This window comes from Xiphophorus maculatus, chromosome 17 (genome assembly GCF_002775205.1).
Source record: "Xiphophorus maculatus strain JP 163 A chromosome 17, X_maculatus-5.0-male, whole genome shotgun sequence".
Lineage (NCBI taxonomy): Eukaryota > Metazoa > Chordata > Actinopteri > Cyprinodontiformes > Poeciliidae > Xiphophorus > Xiphophorus maculatus.
Window position 1 is genome coordinate 17,044,734 of NC_036459.1, and position 20,912 is coordinate 17,065,645.

A 20,912-nucleotide genomic window follows, 5' to 3' on the forward strand; every position below is an offset into this window, starting at 1 on the left:
CAAATGTATAAATGTGTATTTATGTTTCATGTAGTGTTTTTTTTTTCAGTTGTGGAAAGTTTTGCATTTGCTGAACTCCCCAATGAGAACTTGATTTTCCCAGGTGGCATCACTGTGACTGCGGACTGCTTCAGGTTAACGCCGGGCTTTGCCACACCAAGACCATCGTTTTAGTGTGAGAGTCAAAAGTCACAACACATTTTAAAATAAACTTAAACCAAGTTTGAAGACGAAAAAAAAATCGCAGAAAACACTACACAAGTGGCTGACTAGTGGAAGACCCAACCTGTGTAGTTGTTGGTGAAGACCTGAGTCTGCATCTCCGTCGGCGCCTCCGTCTGGTCTTCCGTCGGCGCCTCTGCCGGCTCCTCTGTGGGCGTTTGGGCTACGGTCTGCAGGTCCGGCTGCAGTGGCACCATGGTGTTGGTCCAGTCCTCCGGCAGCATCGCAGCAGTGATGGACCGGCTGTCCTCTGGGCTCAGCGTGGAGCCCTGTGCCAGAACCAGACAGCAGAGCCTGGGCAGGAGCAGCAGCATCCAGAGGCAGCTGCCTCCACTCCTCCATCTGTTCCTCAGTGGCATGGTGTCAGGTGGTGAAGAAGAAGAACTCTGCAAGCGGGACAAGGACCCGAACTCACAGCCTCATAGTCTGGCTGCAAACAAAAAAGCAAAATCCTTCACTGGGGGGATGTTGGTTGCTTTCTTCTTATCCTCTTTTTCTTTATTTTTCTTGATGCCCTTCACTTCAAACCCTTTGTGGACAGAAGCAAACTGTGTTTTCCCTCATCATCTCGCCGCATGACAGAGAGAGAAGGGATGTGAGAGACGGAAAGCACGTCCGCGTACGAGCCGCATCCAGCTGTATTCTGCCCCGCTCTCTGCTCACTCGCTGTTATTCTCTCTCCAGCCTTCTACTCTCTGTCCCTGGGCTCACTCATTCGCTCAGCTGGCTTACTCTCTCCCCCTGGTCTCCAGCTGGGCTGACTGAGCTGTTGCGTAACAAACTCATTTGCTGAGCTGTAACTCATGCAGCCTTAAGTCCAGATATTCCTGGTCCCTTGTCTACCCTTGAAACCTGTTTCTCAGAGCCGAGTGCAGACTGCCGCTTGTAAGGGAAGATTGCAGACTGAGAAGACGTTAGCTTCCTCAACAGCAACCTGAAGGCGCAATCTCACTTGGTGGAAGGAGGTTTGACAATGAAAACAGCAGCTGAAAGCCACTTAACATGAGGTGTTTGTGGTTGAAAAGTCTGAGTCAGTTTCTGTTTCCAAATACAATCCTGACATAATCTTATGAAAGAACATCCAAAAAGGCAGTTTGCAAACGTGAAGAAGCTAAGCAAGCCAGCCTGGCTCTACGTGAAGCCCTAAACCCTAGCTAGGCCGCTCTGTGCATCAACGTATGTTTGAGGTCATGACAGAATTTGCCATTTTTCGTGGCTCCACAGGTCATGGCTAATCGTTCAAATTCTTTAACACTAGCTACACTAACTTTTGCAGTTTTAAAAATCTTAGAGCGCAAACCTTTTTGCCGCTCTGCTCTTTAAAGAGCAACAAACAAGCTAACAAGTTTATTTCAGCTAGCTAAATAGTCAGGCTGTCTGCTCCTGCCCAGCCTGCAGTTGGCTACTTAACAGATGGATCTTGTAGCTAGGTAGCTAGCTAGTTAGATAGTTTTACTTTAATCGGAATGATGGCTGACATTCCCAGTTTTTCATGCCTAAAAGCACTCATAAACATTTAATTAATGTTTTTTAAAAGGTTTACAGTTAGCGTGTAGCTTCAGCACATCTCTTTCAAATTCAAACATTTCACTCATTTTATAAGCATCTTTTGTCGTTTTAGTGGCGCGCTTAATTTAACCCGACACTTTCCATTTTCACTTCAGATTTGTTTTTTCACCAAATAGTGAAAAGGTGGAATCCGCAGTGTGTGAATTTGTGTAATTAACGTAGCCGGTGAAAACCAGGTGACGAGAACTGGTGTACTGTCTTTAAGGTGATGTAAATTAATGTATGATCACAAGCTTATCAAACCGTCCGGGTTTTCGTTTTGTTTCATCGGTGCGGTGAACAACGTGACTACGGCGCCTTCCTGGCACGCGATTCCACTGGAGCCGTTTCTTTCCTTCGTTGTGAGCCTGGTGAGTGCCGGGGGTGGATGTTCAGGTGTAATGCGATGACCCACAAAAGCTCGCGTCGATAGCTTTCCGGCCGGGAAGTCCGTGCAAAAATTGTGAATAATTTATGCGTCTCGGACCAAAAATAGAAGATGCGACGGACGGGAAAAGATGCTGTCGGCGAGCGAGAGAGGAGCAAACATGGTGTCAACACGAGCAGAAGGGAAAAAAAGACCATTTTAATAAAAAAAAAAAAAAAAAATAGAAAAGAAAAGAAAACAGCAGATTTGAAAACATATGCAGATGGAAGGAGAGCTAGCCGCTTGAAACAACAAAATGTTAGTCTAATGCTGGGCCTGTAGATATGGGGATGAGGAAAGCTCTGCTGGTGCAAACTGCATTATTTACAGCCACCGCCTTTCCAAAGTGGACAAAGTGGAAAGTTATTTTAAGCCATCAAATGACAGCCTCTTGAATGTTTTCATATCTGCCTGCTAAGTCTGAAACATGTCTTACTTTTGTTTACTTTAACAAAAGATTTCTAAAATAATAATAATTAAAAAAATCGAAGTAACCCTGTAAAATTGCTATGATATACAATAGATAATAATAATAAATCATTTTGTGACATGTCTCCTGTTCTTTTTAGCTAAAAAACCACTGTTCTGGGGGAGAATATGAAAAATTAAAAAGCTGCAGAAGCCTGGCTGCGTGATTGTGCACATCAAGGGACTCTTTGCTGAAGCACCTTTTCGAATCACTTCCAGCAGTTTTCTTTGCTCAGGAGGCTACCTAGCATCTTGACTCGCCAATATCTCCCAAGTCCCAACAGCAAAAGTTCCCCAAAATCTACCAGATTGAGAGAAACTCTGAGCTCCACAGCTGTTCTGTCAGATTTAACTCTGGACTTTGGTTAGGCCAGTCCAAAGCCTTACAGCACGTCTGGTGGAGTCACTTTTTGGATTTATGAAGTTAGGACTAAAACCAAACTTCCTCCTCATCTCCAGGTTCCTGTTAGACAGCTGAAGGTCAAGGGTCAAAGCTGATTAGTGTTTAGGACTGCTCATGATTTCATTCAATTTATTCTGAACTCCTTCAGAATAAAAGTAACCCCAGATCCTGATGCTGCCACCGTCATATTTCAGGTGAAGCATTGTGTTCTCTTTTTGTTGTTTTTGTTGTTGCAATGAGTAACTCCTCATTTCTTAAACAACCATGGCAAAACACACATCCTGTGGTCGTGGAAAAGACGTTAGTCTGTTTAAGAAGGGTCAAATCATTGGCATGCATCAAGCAGAGAAAACATCTAAGGAGATTGCAGAAACTACTAGAATTGGGTTAAGAACCGTCCAACGCATCATTAAAAACTGGAAGGATGGTGGGGAACCATCGTCTTCCAGGAAGAAATGTGGTCGGAAAAAAATCCTGAATGATCCGTGATCGGCGATTACTTAAACGTTTGGTCAAATCAAATCGAAGAAAAACAACAGCAGAACTCAGGAGTATGTTTAATTGTGAACGCAAAAGCATTTCCACACGCACAATGCGAAGGGAACTCAAGGGGTTGGGATTGAACAGCTGTGTAGCCGTAAGAAAACCTCTAATCAGTAAGGCTAACCAGAAAAAAAGGCTTCAGTTTGCTAGGGAGCATAAAGATTGGACTCTGGAGGAATGGAAGAGGGTCATGTGGTCTGATGAGTCCAGATTTACCCTGTTCCAGAGTGATGGGCGCATCAGGGTAAGAAGAGAGGCAGGTGAAGTGATGCACCCATCATGCCTAGTGCCTACTGTCCAAGCCTGTGGGGGCAGTGCTATGATCTGGGGTTGCTGCAGTTGGTCAGGTCTAGGTTCAGCAACATTGTGTGCCCAAAGAATGAGGTCAGCTGACTACCTGAATATACTGAATGACCAGGTTATTCCATCAATGGATTTTGTCTTCCCAAATGGAACGGGCATATTCCAAGATGACAATGCCAGGATTCATCGGGCTCACATTGTGAAAGAGTGGTTCAGGGAGCATGAGACATCTTTTTCACACATGGATTGGCCACCACAGAGTCCAGACCTTAACCCCATTGAGAATCTTTGGGATGTGCTGGAGAAGGCTTTGCGCAGTGGTCAGACTCTCCCATCATCAATACAAGATCTTGGTGAAAGATTAACGCAACACTGGATGGAAATAAATCTTGTGACACTGCAGAAGCTTATTGAAACAATGCCACAGCGAATGCGGGCTGTAATCAAAGCTAAAGGCAGTCCAACAAAATATTAGAGAGTGTGACCATTTTTTGGTGGCGACTTTTAGTTTTGGCCAGGCAGTGTATGTTTCGCTTTCTCTCAAAAGGGCGTATATCATATTTACAGAGTTAAAGCAAATAAGATATATAAAGTGTGAAACATCAATTACAATCAGCTCTTCTAATGTTTTTTTTTTTTTCCTTTTTCAAGACAGATTGGTCCTTTACGAATGTTTTTCTCAAGTTAACAGTCTTTTGAATAATTCGTTCAAAATAGGAACCGATTGTCTATGTGGATGATAGCGTAGTGTCTGTACTGACGGAAGAATTTGATCTGTGCACAAAACATGGAAGTAAACAGCCGAACAATGAAATTCTTGTCAATTAAAAAAAAAAAGTGATGTATGCCCTTATAAAAGCTGATTACTCTGCCAGTTTAGCTTGTTCACAATCATATGAGATCTAAGACACACAAGTGATGCACCCTCGGATTTACCGAGAACCTAAGCGCAGAATTAATCCATTGAATAGTCTTCATAACTTATTTATTTATAGTTTTCAAAAAAATAAGGAATCTGAAATGACTTAATTAGCATTTTAAATGTGTTTTGTTCCTTTTCATTCTAAACTGTAAATGTTCCTTCCTTCTCAGAGACTTATCATTAAATACAATCGTCAAAACAAAAACAACCTCGCATCTCGTCACTATTTCCTATTTCTAAATTGTACATATTTCTACATTAAAAAATTTTTTTTTTTAAAAATCAATGTCTAAATAAGTATTTGTCAGAAGACGTTTACTTTTACAGCTTATTTTTCAGAAGCACGTCTGTTCCAGGTGTGATGATCGAGCATTAAGGTTGGGTCCGCTACATTTACTCAAGATGAGTCTCGGATGTAGATCACGAAGTGAGGGAGCCGTGATCCAACATCAGGGATGGTTTAAAAACCTGCTTCAACGACTCACGTCTCTCTTCAATATTTCAAAAGTAACAGTTCATTTGGTGCCGATCGGTACGTGTTCGACAGCACTGCCGTTCGGTGACAAATCTTTTACTTCTGCAGGTGGAGGACATATTTCAGGTTTTTGGTAATAGTCACATTTTCTCCCTGCCCCCCCATCAGAGCAGGTAAACTTTGGTAAGGTGCGGACATTTCTCTGATGAGTGTAACCTGACTGAACTGGGGTCAGGACTTGAACGCCGGCTGGTTCTGTAAATTCATTGGGTAGCTCGTAAAGCAACGTAAACTTCTTTAATAAAATGTTGTTTTTTTCAACAAAAAAAACAATTGTCATTGCTTATCATTTTCTGCACATTTCTTGAAGCGATGCTTTGGGATTTGATTTTCGACTGATAATGCCACCTGCTGGTCACAGGGTGGAAGTAACTACAATAAAAAGGTTTCCCATCCTTATTCGCCTTTTAATTTTCGACATGACATTTCTGTATTAAAGACACTTTTTATCGGAAGTTCCAATGAAAATGAAAGTCTTATGCAAATAAAAAATACTTTACTGCCATTTCATAGCAGTTATCACAAAATATAAAAAAAAAAAATACTTTTTATCATTGCATGCCATCAAAATCCCTCAGACACATAAACTGCTCTGAAAAAAAAATTGTAAATTAAAATGTATCCATTTACTGACTGTTATTCAGACACCACTTACATTAAGCAACAACTAAAACTTATCACAATAAAAGTGCTATTTTCTCTGTTTACGCTATTTTACCACATATTTCAGCTGCCTGAAATCACCTGTTCCCCATACACAACATGGGAGATAATTATTTTTCTCACAATCTCTTTAACTGTTCTTAGTCCTCTCTTCATCAGCAACAAATCCTGTGAATTTAGTAATATTTACTCTTTATTTATCAAACTTACTTGGGGGGGAACCATATATTTTAGCCACTTGACAAAATGTGTTCCCCCTCCATGACATGGGACTTAATTGTTTTTTCACAAACTCTTTAACTATGTTGATTCCTCTCTTCGTCAATAAGACATGGTTGTTCGGGTGTTTGTTCTTCCAATTAATAACAGACATATTAATCATATTAATACAAATCTAAACACATTATAACTATGAACTTCAGTACGCTCTATTTTAGTGCAGAATTTCGCATCATTTTTCACATCTTTTGGAAATAAAAAGGAGTTCCGATTGTTTTCAGCTCCCTCACTGCACAAACACAAAATCTCACCAAGTAGCAACTAAATTATGAGTAACTTTTCAGGAAGATATAGGAGCTTGTTTTAATTCCTTAATATTGATGGAAAAAATATTAGTTCCATTGGCAGATTATTTCACTTATAACTGGAGAAAAATGTTTTGTTTTCAGTATCATATTCTGTCAATGGAACTAATAATTCTTCAGCAATTTTAAGGAATTATTTACTTAAACAAGCTTCTATGTCTTGCTTAAAAGTCGCTTATTGGTCAGTTTTGTCTTATTTTAAGTGTACTAAGATATTTTCACTAGAAACTGGACAAAAAAAAAAATACTTGGTAAAATTTTGCCTTCAAAATTCAACTTTACTGATCCAAAAGGGAAATTAAATGTTGTTGTAACTCATATAGATTGGGTTAATGATAACATTACCCAAACCACGAATTTCAGTGATTACATTCAAACTAATCAAACTCAATTTCTCAGAAAATAATCCTAAATAATAACTAATTAAAACGGCTTTTAAACACAGAAATAGTCTAATTATGGTAAGGCTGAACGCTGCGAAAGGGACTCAATAGGCTGTTGCTAGGTAACCAAAGAATGAGTGAGTTGCTAGGTAACCAAAGAGTGAGAACATTATTTGATTCCACCAACCTTGCTTAGCTAGAGAGAGGTTGTCCATTTTCTTATCCAGTGAGCGGATAATGGCCAGAAAGAGAGTCGGACTTGGTGGCTTCCTATATGCATCAGCTGGATCAACCGGTCAGCCCGTTTCCCCTTTTTCTGTTTTTGGGCACAATGTTTCCGTTTGACCGTTGGCCCTCGCACCCTGCTGTGCCAGTCCATTGTCCTCAAGAGCCGCTGTCTCCCAAGTGCGGATTTAAGCCTTGGTGATATGTTACCAGCTCAACTGTCTTCTGTAGCCATCAGCTAAGCCGAGCTGCATTCAGCCATAAAGTTTGTTTTTATTCAAACTTCAGCAGTTTTCTAGTTGTTCTGCTGAGGTAGTGACATCAATTTGTGACATCACACAAATTGATGTCACAAAGAGTGATGCACACTTTGCATCACAACGCTGAATTCTTGGAACTCTACGGTCACAACCATTGCAGAAGAAAGAGAGAGAGGAAGTAGAAGGATTGTATCCGAACAAGAGATTGACAACGAAAGCATTTCAAGATAATAATAAAGGAACAGCTTTTGGATTTGTTCAGACTAAACAGATTAACAATGAATCAGAGCAGCAAAGCGTCGTGTTCTGATTCTGACCAACAGACTTCAGCTAGAGAGACTCAGAAGGAGCTGAGCAACGAGGAGCTGAAGATAAAAGTTGTCAACATGGAAAAAGCTACACATGATAAAGACAAGCTGCTTCAGGAGAAAGATGAGGAATTAAAAAAACTGCTCGACATAATCAGAGCTTTAAAGGAGGATAACAACATACTGGAGCAGAAAACCACCGACTTGGATCTGAAAAGCACTGTCCTGGAGAAGGAAAAGACCGCCTTAGAAAAGGAAAAAAATAACCTGAAGCAGGAGAACACCACCCTGGAGACGGAAAAGACTGCTCTGCAGCAGAAAATTACCACCCTGGGGCGGAAATACACTACCTTGGCAAAGGAAAACAATGACCTGAAGGAGGAAAACTTCTTTTTCAACCAGGTGAACACCATCTTGGAGACGGAAAACACCTTATTCAAGCAGGAAAGACCCTCGATTGAGACGAAAATGAACACCCTGGAGCAGGACAACATCGCCCTGAAGCAGGAAAACAGCACCCTGCTGCAGAAAAACACAGCCTTGGAAAAGAGAAAAAAAGTCCTGAAGAAGGAAAACTCAGTTTTCAGACAGGTAAACATCATCTTGGAGTCGGAAAACGTCTACTATGAGCAGAGAAGAACCTCCTTTGAGCAGAGATGCACCTACTTAGAGAAGGTAAACACCAACCTGAAGCAGAGGATCACAGCTCTGAATCAAAAAAGCACTGCATTGGAGGAAATAATCACAGCCTTGGAGATGGAAAAAGCCGCCCTGGAGGAGAAAAGCACCATCTTTGAGAATATGAGCACTGACCTGCAGCTTAAAGTGGTAGAGCTGAGCCATTGCCTGAGGGTCAGAATGGAACAGCTGAACCAGCAGCCATCAGAGGAAACCCACGAAGACATTCAATCAGTTTCAGACCAGCCACAGGTGCAGCCGCCAGTATTGAGTCGTGTGATCGGAGGCTTCTCCAATAAACTTCTGAAAATGTGTATTGACACTCTCAGGTATTGGTATGAAAGATTGAAGTTCTAAACAAAGAAGTGTCATGAGGGCTCCAAGCTTTAATCGATGGCAGAAAAGCTTGAGGACAACAGGACTGCGGTGTCAGGGGAAGCTTGACACTTGGGGGCTGATGGCGGAAGAGCTTAACGCTTGAAAGATGTTGGCAGGAGAGTTTGAGGCCCGCAGGACTGCGGTGCCACGGGAACTTGAGGCCATCGAATTCTGGTCTCCTTTGTCGCCAGATCATAGAGTTATATTATGAACTCTAGTTTTGTTTTTATTTTAGTTAGGCGTCAGATGAGATGCTTGGGGCCAGCAGTGTCTCCCGGCCTGCCTCCAGGGCTTTGTAGCGAGCCCTGTTGGTCTCCAGGCTGACCTCCAGGGCTTCGTAACGAGTCCTGTCGGTCTCCCGGACTGCCTTCGGGGTTTCATAACAAGTCTGGTTGGTTTCCGGGCTGATCTCAGGGATTAGTAGCGAGTCCTGTTGGTCTCGCGACCTGCCTCCAGAGCTTCGTAACGAGTCCTGTCAGTCTCCCAGACTGCCTTCGCCCCGAAGGCAGTCCGGGGCAGTCATAGCGAGTCCTGTCGGTCTCCAGGCTGACCTCCAGGGCTTCATAGCGAGTCCCGTTGGTCTCCAGGCTGACCTCCAGGGCTTCATAGCGAGTCCTGTCGGTCTCGCAGCCTGCCTCCAGGGGTTCGTGGCAAGTTCCGTTGGTCTCCCGGCTGATCTCCCGGGCTTCATAGCGAGTCCTGTCGGCTGGGCCGGATTTTAGCAGGGGCTTACCGGGGCTGTAGCCCGGGGCCCCGGCATTTCGGGGGCCCCGAAGGATGTTTTATAATTTTGTGAATGGATAGTGTCAGAATTTAATCAATGACTACGATGATTTCGACAGCACCGATGAAAAATGTTCCAATTTGTTCTGGCAAACGTCCATCTTGAATGCTTGCTTGTTATTGGTCCACTTTTGACGCATCTTACGCATTGGGGAGGAGGAGCGTCAAGGGAATATTAGTTTACAATGGCGGACAACAGAAAATATGACAGCGGAGCGCAGAAAAGAAGGAAGAGAAAAGAAAAAGAGCATCGCGCCAAACAAAATGCCTAAACTGACAGGCTTTTTTCAACCTGTTAGCGGAGATGGAGCAGAAACATCGTTATCCCCGCTCCTCGAACCCTTAGCTATGCTAACACCGGCACTAAGATCCAGCCAGAACCTTTAACCGTGACTGAGTCGGTGGCTGGACTGGCGTCTGTGGAGTCAGAGTCGGTGGAAGCGGGATTTTCTTCCGCAGATGGAAAGACGACTGTGGATCCGTCCAGTACCGATCCGGCGCATTGGGGGGAAATTGACGAGTCCGTGCGAGCTTACTGGACTGAGCGAGGACCGGAGAGCTGTCAAAATATGAATGTTGGCTTTCAAGCATCAGGACGGGTGGACAAGCATCAAAAGCGTCACTTCTCCAAATCTCACTTTAAACGCAAGATGTTAAATGGTGAGTACATCGAAAGACCGTGGCTGCTCTACTCTCCATCCACCGGAGCTGCGTTTTGTTTTGCATGCCGCATTTTCAGCAATGCTAATACTCAGTCAAACTTTGAGACTGGTTTCAGTGACTGGAAGCAGGCAACTGAACGCATGAGAGAGCATGAAAACAGCGAACATCGTAGAAAAGCAATGCTGAAATATGTTTCACTTGCAGCAGCCAGCGGGAGGATAGACACAGAACTGCAGAAACAATTTGAATCAGAGTGTTCATATTGGACTGAAGTGTTGAGAAGAGTTGTGTCTGTTGTCAGGTTTTTAGCAGAGAGGGGACTGGCTCTGAGAGGAGCCAGTGACAAATTTGGAAGAACTGATAATGGGAATTATCTGGGAATACTGGAGTTAATCAGCGAGTTTGATCCTTTTCTGAAGTCTCACATAGAGAAATATGGAAATGCAGGTTCAGGGAAACCCTCATATCTTTCTTCCCAAACACGTGAGGAATTTATTCAGCTGATGGGTGATCGTGTTCTATCACAAATAGTGAGTGAAGTAAAAATGGCAAAGTTTCAAACTTTTCAGGGTTGAGTATTGTTTTCTTCTTTGGTTTGCGCTTGAGTAAATGTAGGTCGTGTTTGTGGTTCGAGTTCCTACAGAGAAGTTGAATGCAAAAGTGTCATTAATAAATGGAAATCTGTATTTTGTTCTTCGTGTTTTTCAAGATGTTCTCTGTAAAAACCTTGGTCTAGAAGATGAAAATTGTTCATCTGCTTTTATTGAGAACCGGGGGCTGTAAAAAATCCTTCAGAGGGCAGCACTTTGGACTTACCTGGGTCAGGATATTCTCTGAAAACTACAGTATGCCTGATCTCTTTTTTCCAGAAGATATTGTTTATATCCATGTTCTGTCTGACTGGCAGAGAAGCACTTTTTTGACATTTATTTCCTCCACTATTTACCAAGAACTTTAAAACCAAAGAAAAAGTTTGAGTTTTGATATATTCCACTTGTACTTATATGGACTTGTAAATGCTGGGGACATTTGTATAAATATTGTTTTACTCGCTTTGCTTTGTAAAAGTATATTTGAGCATTGCACCTTCTTGCACTCAATCTGTTTTATAGTTTGTGTTGAAGTCCAGGCAACAATAACTATTCAGTGATTTTATTTTGTGATGCAAGCATCATATTCTAGTTTCAACCCCAACATGTGGTTTAGTCTTTCTAGAAAAGAGTTCAGAGTTGTTTGTAGTTTGTGACAACTGGCTTATTAAAGTTGTAAGTTGTCAAAACCTACTGTTCGGTCATTTTCTGCTCATCCTCTAAAACAAAACACATACAATATATATATATATATATATATATATATATATATATATATATATATATATATATATATATTTTTTTTTTTTTTTTTTTTTTTGACTCTAGCCCAGGGGCCCCCATCCTCCTAAATCCGGCCCTGCACATTAGTCTTACATAACTAGAACTATTGAATGTTGCTAAGATCAGTAAACCTCCCCTAGATTCGTATGTGAAGGATTAAACCAGCACAAAGAGTCAGCGAGGTAAAATTACTCATATTGAATTGAATATTTTAGGGATCACACTTCTGACAGCAAAACGCCCGAAGTGGTCAGAGATTTTACCCCCAACAACAGTTTTAATCAAGAGACTACCCCGCCCAAATCGTCACACAATAACCTTTCCCCAAGAACCTGTTCAGCTCTTCCCTCTTCAGCTGCAGGTGCAAGGTCTGTTTTCCTGAGCTGACGCACAAACTAACCCACTGCTTGGAGGAACTAACCTTCCTCCCGGATTCACAGACATCCCTGTCCTGTCCAAGTTCTCAAATGATTCATGATTAATGCATTTTATTTTTTACACCACAAAATCCTACTTTCTAAACAGAAATGTGTAGGCTTCTATGGATTTAAGGGATACACAATACATCGGTATCGGCCGATGTTGATCATTATTTTTATTGGCATTGGTCCGATAAGTAAAATTGGGTCAATAGGAACAACAGTTGTTATTGTTGCTGTTTGTGTTTCAGGGATTTTTACGCAGTGTCCAAAGTGTTGGGGGGAAAATAAAGAATATATTTGATATCTGGAAATATTGTCTATCAGTGCATCCTTCATGGTTAGAATAATTCTACACACCTTTGTTTAAACGTCAAGTACAAACATCAATGTAAGTCAGAAATAAGTCGTGGAGTTAATATTTCAAATGCGATGCCGAAGTTTTGGCATTCACCTCGAGAAAAACAGCTTTAAAAAATAAAATAAAATAAAAATCAAAGACCAGATGTATTTCCAAGTGAAACACTCACTTTCAGAACAATTCATGTCAAACCATGTTCTGCACTCAAAACGTCAGACAGTCTTCTGATCTTACTGACCAGGCGAAGAAACACACTCAATCTGTCACGATGAGCAGTAAAGCGATACGTTTGCACAGAGGAGCCAGAATGACTAATATCAGCAGTTTATCTGCCTGGATGTTCACAACAGCAATCTGCCGCTCTGACAATATCAGCCTAAACCTCTGTGTGACATCTTAGAACCTGCTGAATACCGTTACATAATCCAAAAACCCACTGACTGCACTAATGGCATATGCTCACGTGTTTGATATTCTGCTAATCTGTCTGCAAGCTTCTTTCTGCCTGTGTTTATAAAGAAAGTGAAGGATTTGAGGTAGATCTGGCTTTCGTTTTGTTGCAAAGGCTCAATAAACTAAATTAAATGTGTATTTTGATTTCTTGTTGAATCAGTACTGAAATAACTTATAAAACCGAATAAAAAGGACATGGTCACTTACTAGCAGAATAAGTTTCTTTGAGACAGTAATAAGTTTTTTTGTTTTGAAACAAAAAAAACTATATACTTTTATTGTATTAAATGCCTTTTTATGTATTTATTGTTTTTTATTAGTATGGAAATGCAACTTTTCTAATCTCTGGGCAAAGAGTAGTCATCTCTTGGAGTATTCAAACCTTTGCCATTCGTATTAGCATTAAGTAGTATGCTAGCTCTTCTTTAAAACTAAGGAGAGATATTTGTTCTTTATTTCGTCTATGACACTGCAATGTTCAAATCCAACGTTCAATTTCATTTGAACTTAATATTTGAAAAAAAAAAAAAAAAAGTCCTGTCTGCTAATTTTCCCCGGAAATGTGCTTTTTTTTTTGCAGACGATCACCTTCGATTCTACTTAATGAAAATCAGAAAAGTATAGTTTTGACAATAAGTCAAAAATATTTACACACGTTTGAATTTGGAAAGCAGTTCCAAGTGGAGACAGAATAGAGAACTGAAAGTGATGCCTCGTAAGGTTACCTTATTTCAAAGTAAACCTGGAATATGACTTTGGGTACAACTGAGCTACATCAACACCTTTCTCGATTTACTCAGTGCTCCATTGAACTGGCAGAAAATCAAGTGTATTAAATAGATCAAATGTGGAAAACAATGCATTTCTGAGTTTACTTTCAAAGTCTTTTCTGGTGAGATTTAAGCCAACTGTCCTTTTAAAGACATGTTCTTGATTTTGGGGTGATGGAAAATGTTTGGCTGCACAGTTTGTTCTCACAAACATCAGACGTTTTCTAATGTCAAAATTGACGTCTTAAGACTTTCCAAGATGGAAAATAGTCTCAGTGGACCCCCTCACATCCCCATGTTAAGTTTCACTAACATTCAGTGAAACAATATTGTGATATACTTCTTCACTAATTTATAAAAGGTGGTCAAGATAGGACTTTCTCTGTCTCTGGGACAGACTGGACAATGACACAAATCCTAAAAGCTGTCGCCTGGTGAGTCCAGGTCTATTTGGTTCCACAGTGATTGGAACATTAGGGCCAAGAAGACTGCTAGGTGAAAAAATTCACCCATGAGGACGATTCGGCACTGCTAAACCTAGAACAGGTCAAGGTTCATTCAATGTGATGAATGTCCATGTTGTTCCACCAATAGATTTCTTTCTGCCTTGGTAGTGAAAACATTTTCTGAGATAATAATCCTAGGATTAATCATGTGTTAAATTGTGAAGAGCATTGAATCTTTGGGATTAATGCGAGAAAAGTTGAGTCATTTCCAGCTTCATCTCGATTCCATGCCTCGATCGAGACTTCCTTGCTCAAATCTGCCTCAACGTCAGGTCAAACCAAGTCCACCCATTACTCTCACTAAGCCTTTAATTACAGGAACATTAAGGAGATCTCAGGATCTTGCTGCTTCACAGCTGGGGTCTGTAGACAGGGAAAAAAAATCTCCTTTGATTGAATACAGCCTTAAAAACTTGCTTTCTGCACACCGCCTGGGTCTAAAGCAGCTGACTGTGACTCCCGCTGTGACAAAGCCTCAGGATGATGAGGTCAGGATGATGGAAAGGATTGGAAGGCCAGCGGGGAGTGGCCTGATGCAAATCGGAGGAGCTCCTGGGAAAGCATCCTCAACAAGAAAATACCACATTAGATGTTCTTGAGTGCTGTTTGTTGATCGCAAACGTAATAAAAGACATGCTGTCCCAACGGTCGATTGATGCATTGGAGATCTCTCTTCAGAAATGCTTGGGAAGAGACACGTGTGATGGAGAAATGGAAGAAGATTTTAGAACCAGAGGCTGCTGTTGTAGTCTCTAACATCTTGAATACCAAACACAGAACTGCCTGTTAATCGGTCATCTGAGGATTTGGGTGAAGATCCTGGCTTTGAGTGACTCCATGCAGCTTTGACACTGATTTGGAAGGCAATCAGCTGCATCAGATTAGTCCTAGACAGCCAGACGTGGGGTAACACATGTAGAGGAAGGCGGGGGGACTTTTCTAACCTCTCCACTTGTTCCTTTCTAGACTAAGAAGTCTCCTCAGCCCAGGAGGTAAATCACTTCTGACAGTCTCGGATTCAGGAGAAGCTTGAGACGAGGAATGCCACATATGTAGTTCCATTCCTCGTCTCTAGATGTGAATCTCTTGAATGGATTTTTCTTGTGGTTGTTGTGGTTGTCCCTGTTGCTCATACACACCTTTTCCTTCCACTCAACGTTAAACCTTTTTCACACTATTCTACTTGTCTGAGATGTTGTATTGTGGGTTTTCATTTTCTACGAGCCATAATCAACAAAATTATATAGAATAAAGGCTTGAAATATTTCACTAGAGTTGAAATAAATCTGTATAATAAAATATTTTTACTGCCTGAAATACTAAGCGTTTTTGTGATATTCTATTGGCGTCTTTTGCTTTAGTTATTTGAAATGTAACCTGTAACACACAAACCTAAAAGTTCAGAAACAAATGTCTAATCGTTTGTAGAAAGAAATAAACTTGGGATGACGTTTTGAATATTCATATTCCTGTCTTTCTCTCCAATGTTTTTAGAAGTCAAAACTGGAAGTAAAACTAGCTTCCCTAGAGCGGCAATAGTCCAGAAGATAAAGAAATAAGTAAATAAATAACAAAGCAAATTTCGTTGAGATGAATTTGATGAAAGTTTTTAACTGCCAGCAGGAACATTAGACTGGGAAGTTGTCTGGGAAAAAAAACGTACCTTCCTGCACTGACGCTGTTTATCCACCAGAGGGCAGTACTGTTCCACTGGATACAATCCTGCATTTTGAGGCGAGATTTCTCTCTGGTTTTGAAGAACGGGTTAGAATAGATTTTCTGCTCCCGTGGTTGGATATTATGTGTGTTTTCCCTTATTTTTAAAGATGTGTTATTGTTGCCATTAGGGATTCATCTGCTAATGGCAGACGAATTCTGCCATTAGCAGATTAGCTTTGGAGGTTTTCTGTTCCAAAGCAACAGAAAACTTATCAATCGATCAAATCAAAATAGAACAAACTCAGCATTTATCTCCATTCATTTTCCCATCCACTCTGACTGCTTCCTTTGCTCTGCTGCCTGGGTCAGACTTTATAAAGGGCTGACAGGGCGGTAGCCCAGGGCGGCAATTTTACGGGACGCAACTAAAGATTTTTATTTTCCGTTTTTTTTCCTTGAATGCGTATTTCACAAATATTGTACTGTACAATAAAATGCCAAATCATGTGAGTTGTATTAATTTAGGATTGTTATGAATTTAGCAACATTTATAAAAAATATTTGAAAATTGTGAAGTTATACAACACGGAGTTATTGGTATTGGGGACGAATTAAACCTACAATGCATCACTTCATACCTGCTGATGTATGCAGTTTCATTTTTTATAAAATCTTAAAAAAATAAATAAATATCCAATGTCATGTAATAAAACTGATTACATATGTGACTGGAGCCCACATTCTTTAAATGTGGGCTCTTGATGTCACCACTGAATGTGAAAACACTGAACTTATTTCTGATTGTTAGTCCTACTGTTTTTCAATAAAATAACTGTATAAAATGTATTTTGACCATCCGTCAAACACAGATGCCACCGTATAACTGAGGTATTCTACGACAAAACAGCATCAAATCTTAAATGTAGCTGCATTTTCGTTCTAAGGAAGAATTTATTTCAGTTCTCTGCCTCCAGGCTGAAAGTTTGTAATCTTCAGCGTTTGCTTTGTCTGAATAACTTCTCAGATTTCTTGGACTATCTATATCGTAATCAAAGATCTTTTTTTTTTTTGCCCAATGTACAAAAAACTTCAACAAGTCCCTTCTTTGCTAAAACTGTCAACACATCTCACAATCTGACAAACTTCTCAGTTCTGCAGCAGAGCTTAAAGCCACTTTGAACTTCAAATATACCTCATTCAAACAAACTTAACTTGTAAAAATACAACAATCTTAGTCAGTGGTGTCCAAACCTCTTCAACTGCAAGTTAAAATCATGTATCTTTGAAAATGCAAAAATAATTTTGGTATAAATTCATTTTACCTGCCTAGCAATAAATGTGACATGTAATATTTTATGAAAAAAAGTAAAAAACAACAAATTATTATAAGTGAGGGGGGGAGGAGGGGGGGTCAGTATAAGATATAGTTGGTTTACTAACTATTTTAAACTAAGTTTTTTGTTCTTATATTTTGTTGGTTATTAAAATGTCTATAGATTCCTCTTGGCAACAAAAACAAGAACTTTCTTTTTTTCTTTTCTTTTTTTTAAATCTTGCTGTATTTAGCAAAGTTTAATAAGTGGATCTGCTCTGGAGTAAAACGTCACAATGTTATAACAATATTAAAATGAAAGAGGAAAAAAACACGTGTTATATCTAACATTTTCCCTTTAAGTTATAATTGTAAAAAAAAAAAACAAAAACAAAAAACATGTTAATGTAATCCTAAAGTAGCGTCCATCTGCATTAGCCTAATTAATCTGGAGATCTTGCGCACTGCCTTCATCAAACCTTTCCAGCCACCCTGATTGGTGAGGTCTCAGCCAATGAAGGTGGGGCAACATGGAAGCTAATTAGCATACCTATGAAGCCCGATAAAAACTCCCGCAGCTTCACCTGAGCGCCAGACCCAAGGAAGGAAAGCTGGAGGAACTTGACTGGCCCTCTCCTCTCACCTCACTGTGGAAACACGCAGGACCAGCCGCTGCCGCCGCCGCCTGGGTTCTTGTGCGTAAATGCGCACAGCCGAACCAGAACTTTGCGCTCCCTCAGGTGGACCCAGGCTCACCTCGTCGGCCGGCTGGTGGTTCCCTCACGCCCGGTTTCCCGCCGACCCGTGTCCGCTCCGAGCCAGAGTTCCGGGTGCCCCATGAGGCTGGAGGCCGCAGCCAGGATGGACGTGTTCAGGAAGCTGTGGAGGGCCAGGAAACTGATCGTGGTGGTGTTCATCCCGCTGTCGCTGCTGCCGCTGCCGCTGGTCCACCCCACCAGCGTGAGTACGGCTCGGTGCACCACTTTACCCTCAAAAGCATCCAAACGTGTGGGGCTTTTCAAAATAAAAGCGTGCGTTTGCATATCGTCGCCTTCCTAAAATAGTGGCGTAAGGCATTTTGTGCCAAAAGTGTTTATTAATTAAATTATTATTTTTTTTGGCCTAAAACATCTTCTGGAAAGGGAAATAATGGTGATTTAAATTAGGAAGGTGACCATAAGTGGATGAACGTCTAATATATACACCGAATGACTGATCAGAATTAGTAACATGAGAATATTAAAGTTGAGGAATGTAACATTTTGCAAATTCCTGTGGAATTAAGTTTAAGCTGGTTTAGGTTATTAAAAGTCTCAATAAATCCATAATCTAGGATTTGATAACTACCTGCTGCTGCCTGTGTGTGTTCCTCCTGGTGGCTGGACATGACTCCACAGTCCTGATGGGAGCTCCGTTTCTGTGAGTGTGTGTGTGTGTGTGTGTGTGTGAGAGAGAGAGAGAGAAAGAGAATCAATCAAAAGGCACACTGTCCCTCTGTTTGTCCTGCGCTGTCCCACTCCTCAGCTGATGAGTTTTGTGTGTGTGTGTGTGTTAAGGGGAGACATCGCCACATGGTGATGAGATGGAGATCAGTTCTGAGCAAAAACTTGAGCTTATTTAGGCAAATATTTGCCTTTTCTTCTTTTTAAATAAAGACGAATTCTTTTTAAAAATTCCTGACACATTTTCAGACTTTGTTCCAGAAGAGATGGATCTGGTTTGGTTACAAATGGGTCGATTCAGTAAGGAGTTCTGACTGATGCTGACTCCGACTGCAGACCGTTTGGAACAGAAAAACTCCTCGCTGTCATGAAAGTCGTTTATCTGAAACGATGATAAATTCAATCAAAGGGAATTTCTGATAACATTAACCAGCTTCCAGAGTTTAGAGAAACTTTTCCATACATTACTGACACTTATTGTACTGCACTGTGTTAGAACTGGACTGTGTTATTGGATTTGAACTGGACTTTGTTGAGGAAATGTTGTATGTAGCTCTGGGTCGTTTATATGTAGATCTGATGTTGATGCTTATAAAAGACAGTTATTTAATCTATCTGTTAGAAATGGCCTTTATTGTTCCACAGAAGAGAAACTCAAGAGATTTTATGACAAAAATGACAAATATGTTTTCCTGAAAACATAGTCAAGAATTTCTTTATTTCAAAATAGATTTGTTGGTGAATTTTTTTTCAGCAACAAAAGCATCCATCCATCCATCCATCCATCCATCCATCCATCCATCCATCAGAAAGCAATTATTTCATCCTGTACTTTTGAGCAGGACATAAATAAATATACATTTATATATGTGATTAAAATTGAAATTAATTTCCATGACTATTTTATTGAATTATAATTTAGGAACTTTAAGAATATTTTGCGCAACTATATTTCCAATTTTCTTCAAATGATCACGTCACTGCCGGCTGTCCATGGTTTTAATTAGAACAACTTAAAGTCCAAGTATGGAGTAAATCTGAATTAATTGAAAAGCAGGAATGAGAAGGCGAACTGAAAAAAATCTCAAAATGCACAAACGATTGTCACAGTTTGTGGTGATCATGATGCACATTCGGTTGTAGGGTTGATATATTTCGGCTTTCATGCTGTAGTTCAGCCAGTTATGCGGATCCAGATGCAGTTGCATAAAAAAAAATCTTACTGGAAGTAAATCAACAGCTGCATTAAGTTAGCATAGTTATTGCAGATACTGCATTTTATATAAAATATGACTTTATATTTCTGTGTGAAATGTATTTTACTTATCTTGCTGCACAGATGATCTAAAATGAAGTCAAGACAAACTATCTAGATTAAAAAGAAAATGTTGCCATGGCGACAACGACTGGGTTTGACTACGTTTTCAGTTGTTTGTCTTCTCGCCTTGTCCGGATGGGTCATGCCCCCCAAATATTTTCTGGCTTTTTGGTTTAAAATGTTAGAACTCTGTCGTAATAATTACACATAAAGTTCACTGTTTAAACAAACAAACAAACAAAAAAAAAACTGCTCATCACTTCCTGCTGCTCAAACTGGAAAAATGTCAAAATAATCTGCCAAAGCACTGAGCATGTGGTCAAACATGTTTCCAGGTTTTTTGTCTTTGAAATAATTTGGCATAAATAGCATCTATGGCTGGTTATGAAGAATCCCGATGTCACTCAGTGAGTAACAGAAACCTTTGCAGATTTTTATTCCCTTCTTCTCATCCACTGTCTGCAGGGTTTTACCCCAGAAAACCTGCTAAGCCCAGTGGTTATGGTCAAGTGAAGCCTGGTGACCCGCCAGGCTTAGAATACACCGAGGGAAACCCTGGACTCTGCATGTTCCATGTTGGCCGTGTTTTACACAGCTGCCTGCTGGTGTTGCATGTTTAGAGTCTTGCCCATTTTGAAGAGTGTAGTAGCTCTAATTAAATTAGAGAGTAAAGCAACATTTGAAAATATGGTTTATTGATAATTTTAAGGGACTGCTGAAGTTAAAAACTGTTTCTTCTTAACATAAGATTTTTCTCCCCTCGTTAGATGAAAGTACTCTTCTTTTTTTTTTTTTTACAGTGAGATTCTGCTGGTGAGAGTAGATGAGTCCATATTAAGGCTTTTTACAGTTTAAGGGATCTACTATACAGCAGGTGTCCTGGTTGTCGAACTTTATTGCCCAACATCCATGTTGTTACGTCAGCGGCGTTGGATGCTTGGCTCGAGTGACGGCTGCAGGATGTGGCCATTGAAGCACAAAGTTGAAAAAACCCCCAACAACT

At 40.5% G+C, this 20,912-nt stretch overlaps 2 protein-coding genes across 6 annotated transcripts in view; one reads left to right on the plus strand and one right to left on the minus strand.

The window, feature by feature from the left end:
- Positions 1–18,563, minus strand: part of LOC102229620 (sushi domain-containing protein 3-like) — a 41,934-nt gene extending 23,371 nt beyond the window's left edge. The window contains exons 1-2 of one of the 3 annotated variants that reach the window (XM_023350259.1): positions 18,497–18,563; positions 287–652 (exon numbers count right to left, since the gene is read on the minus strand). In XM_023350259.1, coding sequence (XP_023206027.1) covers positions 287–581 — 295 coding nt within the window. In that variant the 5' untranslated portion in view covers positions 582–652; positions 18,497–18,563. Of the gene's footprint in view, positions 1–286; positions 1,385–17,792; positions 17,875–18,496 lie in introns of those variants that run through there. The other 2 variants (XM_023350260.1, XM_023350258.1) reach the window with 2 other exon arrangements.
- Positions 9,698–20,912, plus strand: part of slc13a4 (solute carrier family 13 member 4) — a 35,678-nt gene continuing 24,463 nt past the window's right edge. For 2 of the 3 annotated variants that reach the window (XM_005808049.3, XM_023350256.1), the window contains exon 1: positions 17,964–18,109. In XM_005808049.3, coding sequence (XP_005808106.2) covers positions 17,987–18,109 — 123 coding nt within the window. In that variant the 5' untranslated portion in view covers positions 17,964–17,986. Of the gene's footprint in view, positions 10,294–17,963; positions 18,110–20,912 lie in introns of those variants that run through there. The other variant, XM_023350257.1, reaches the window with a different exon arrangement.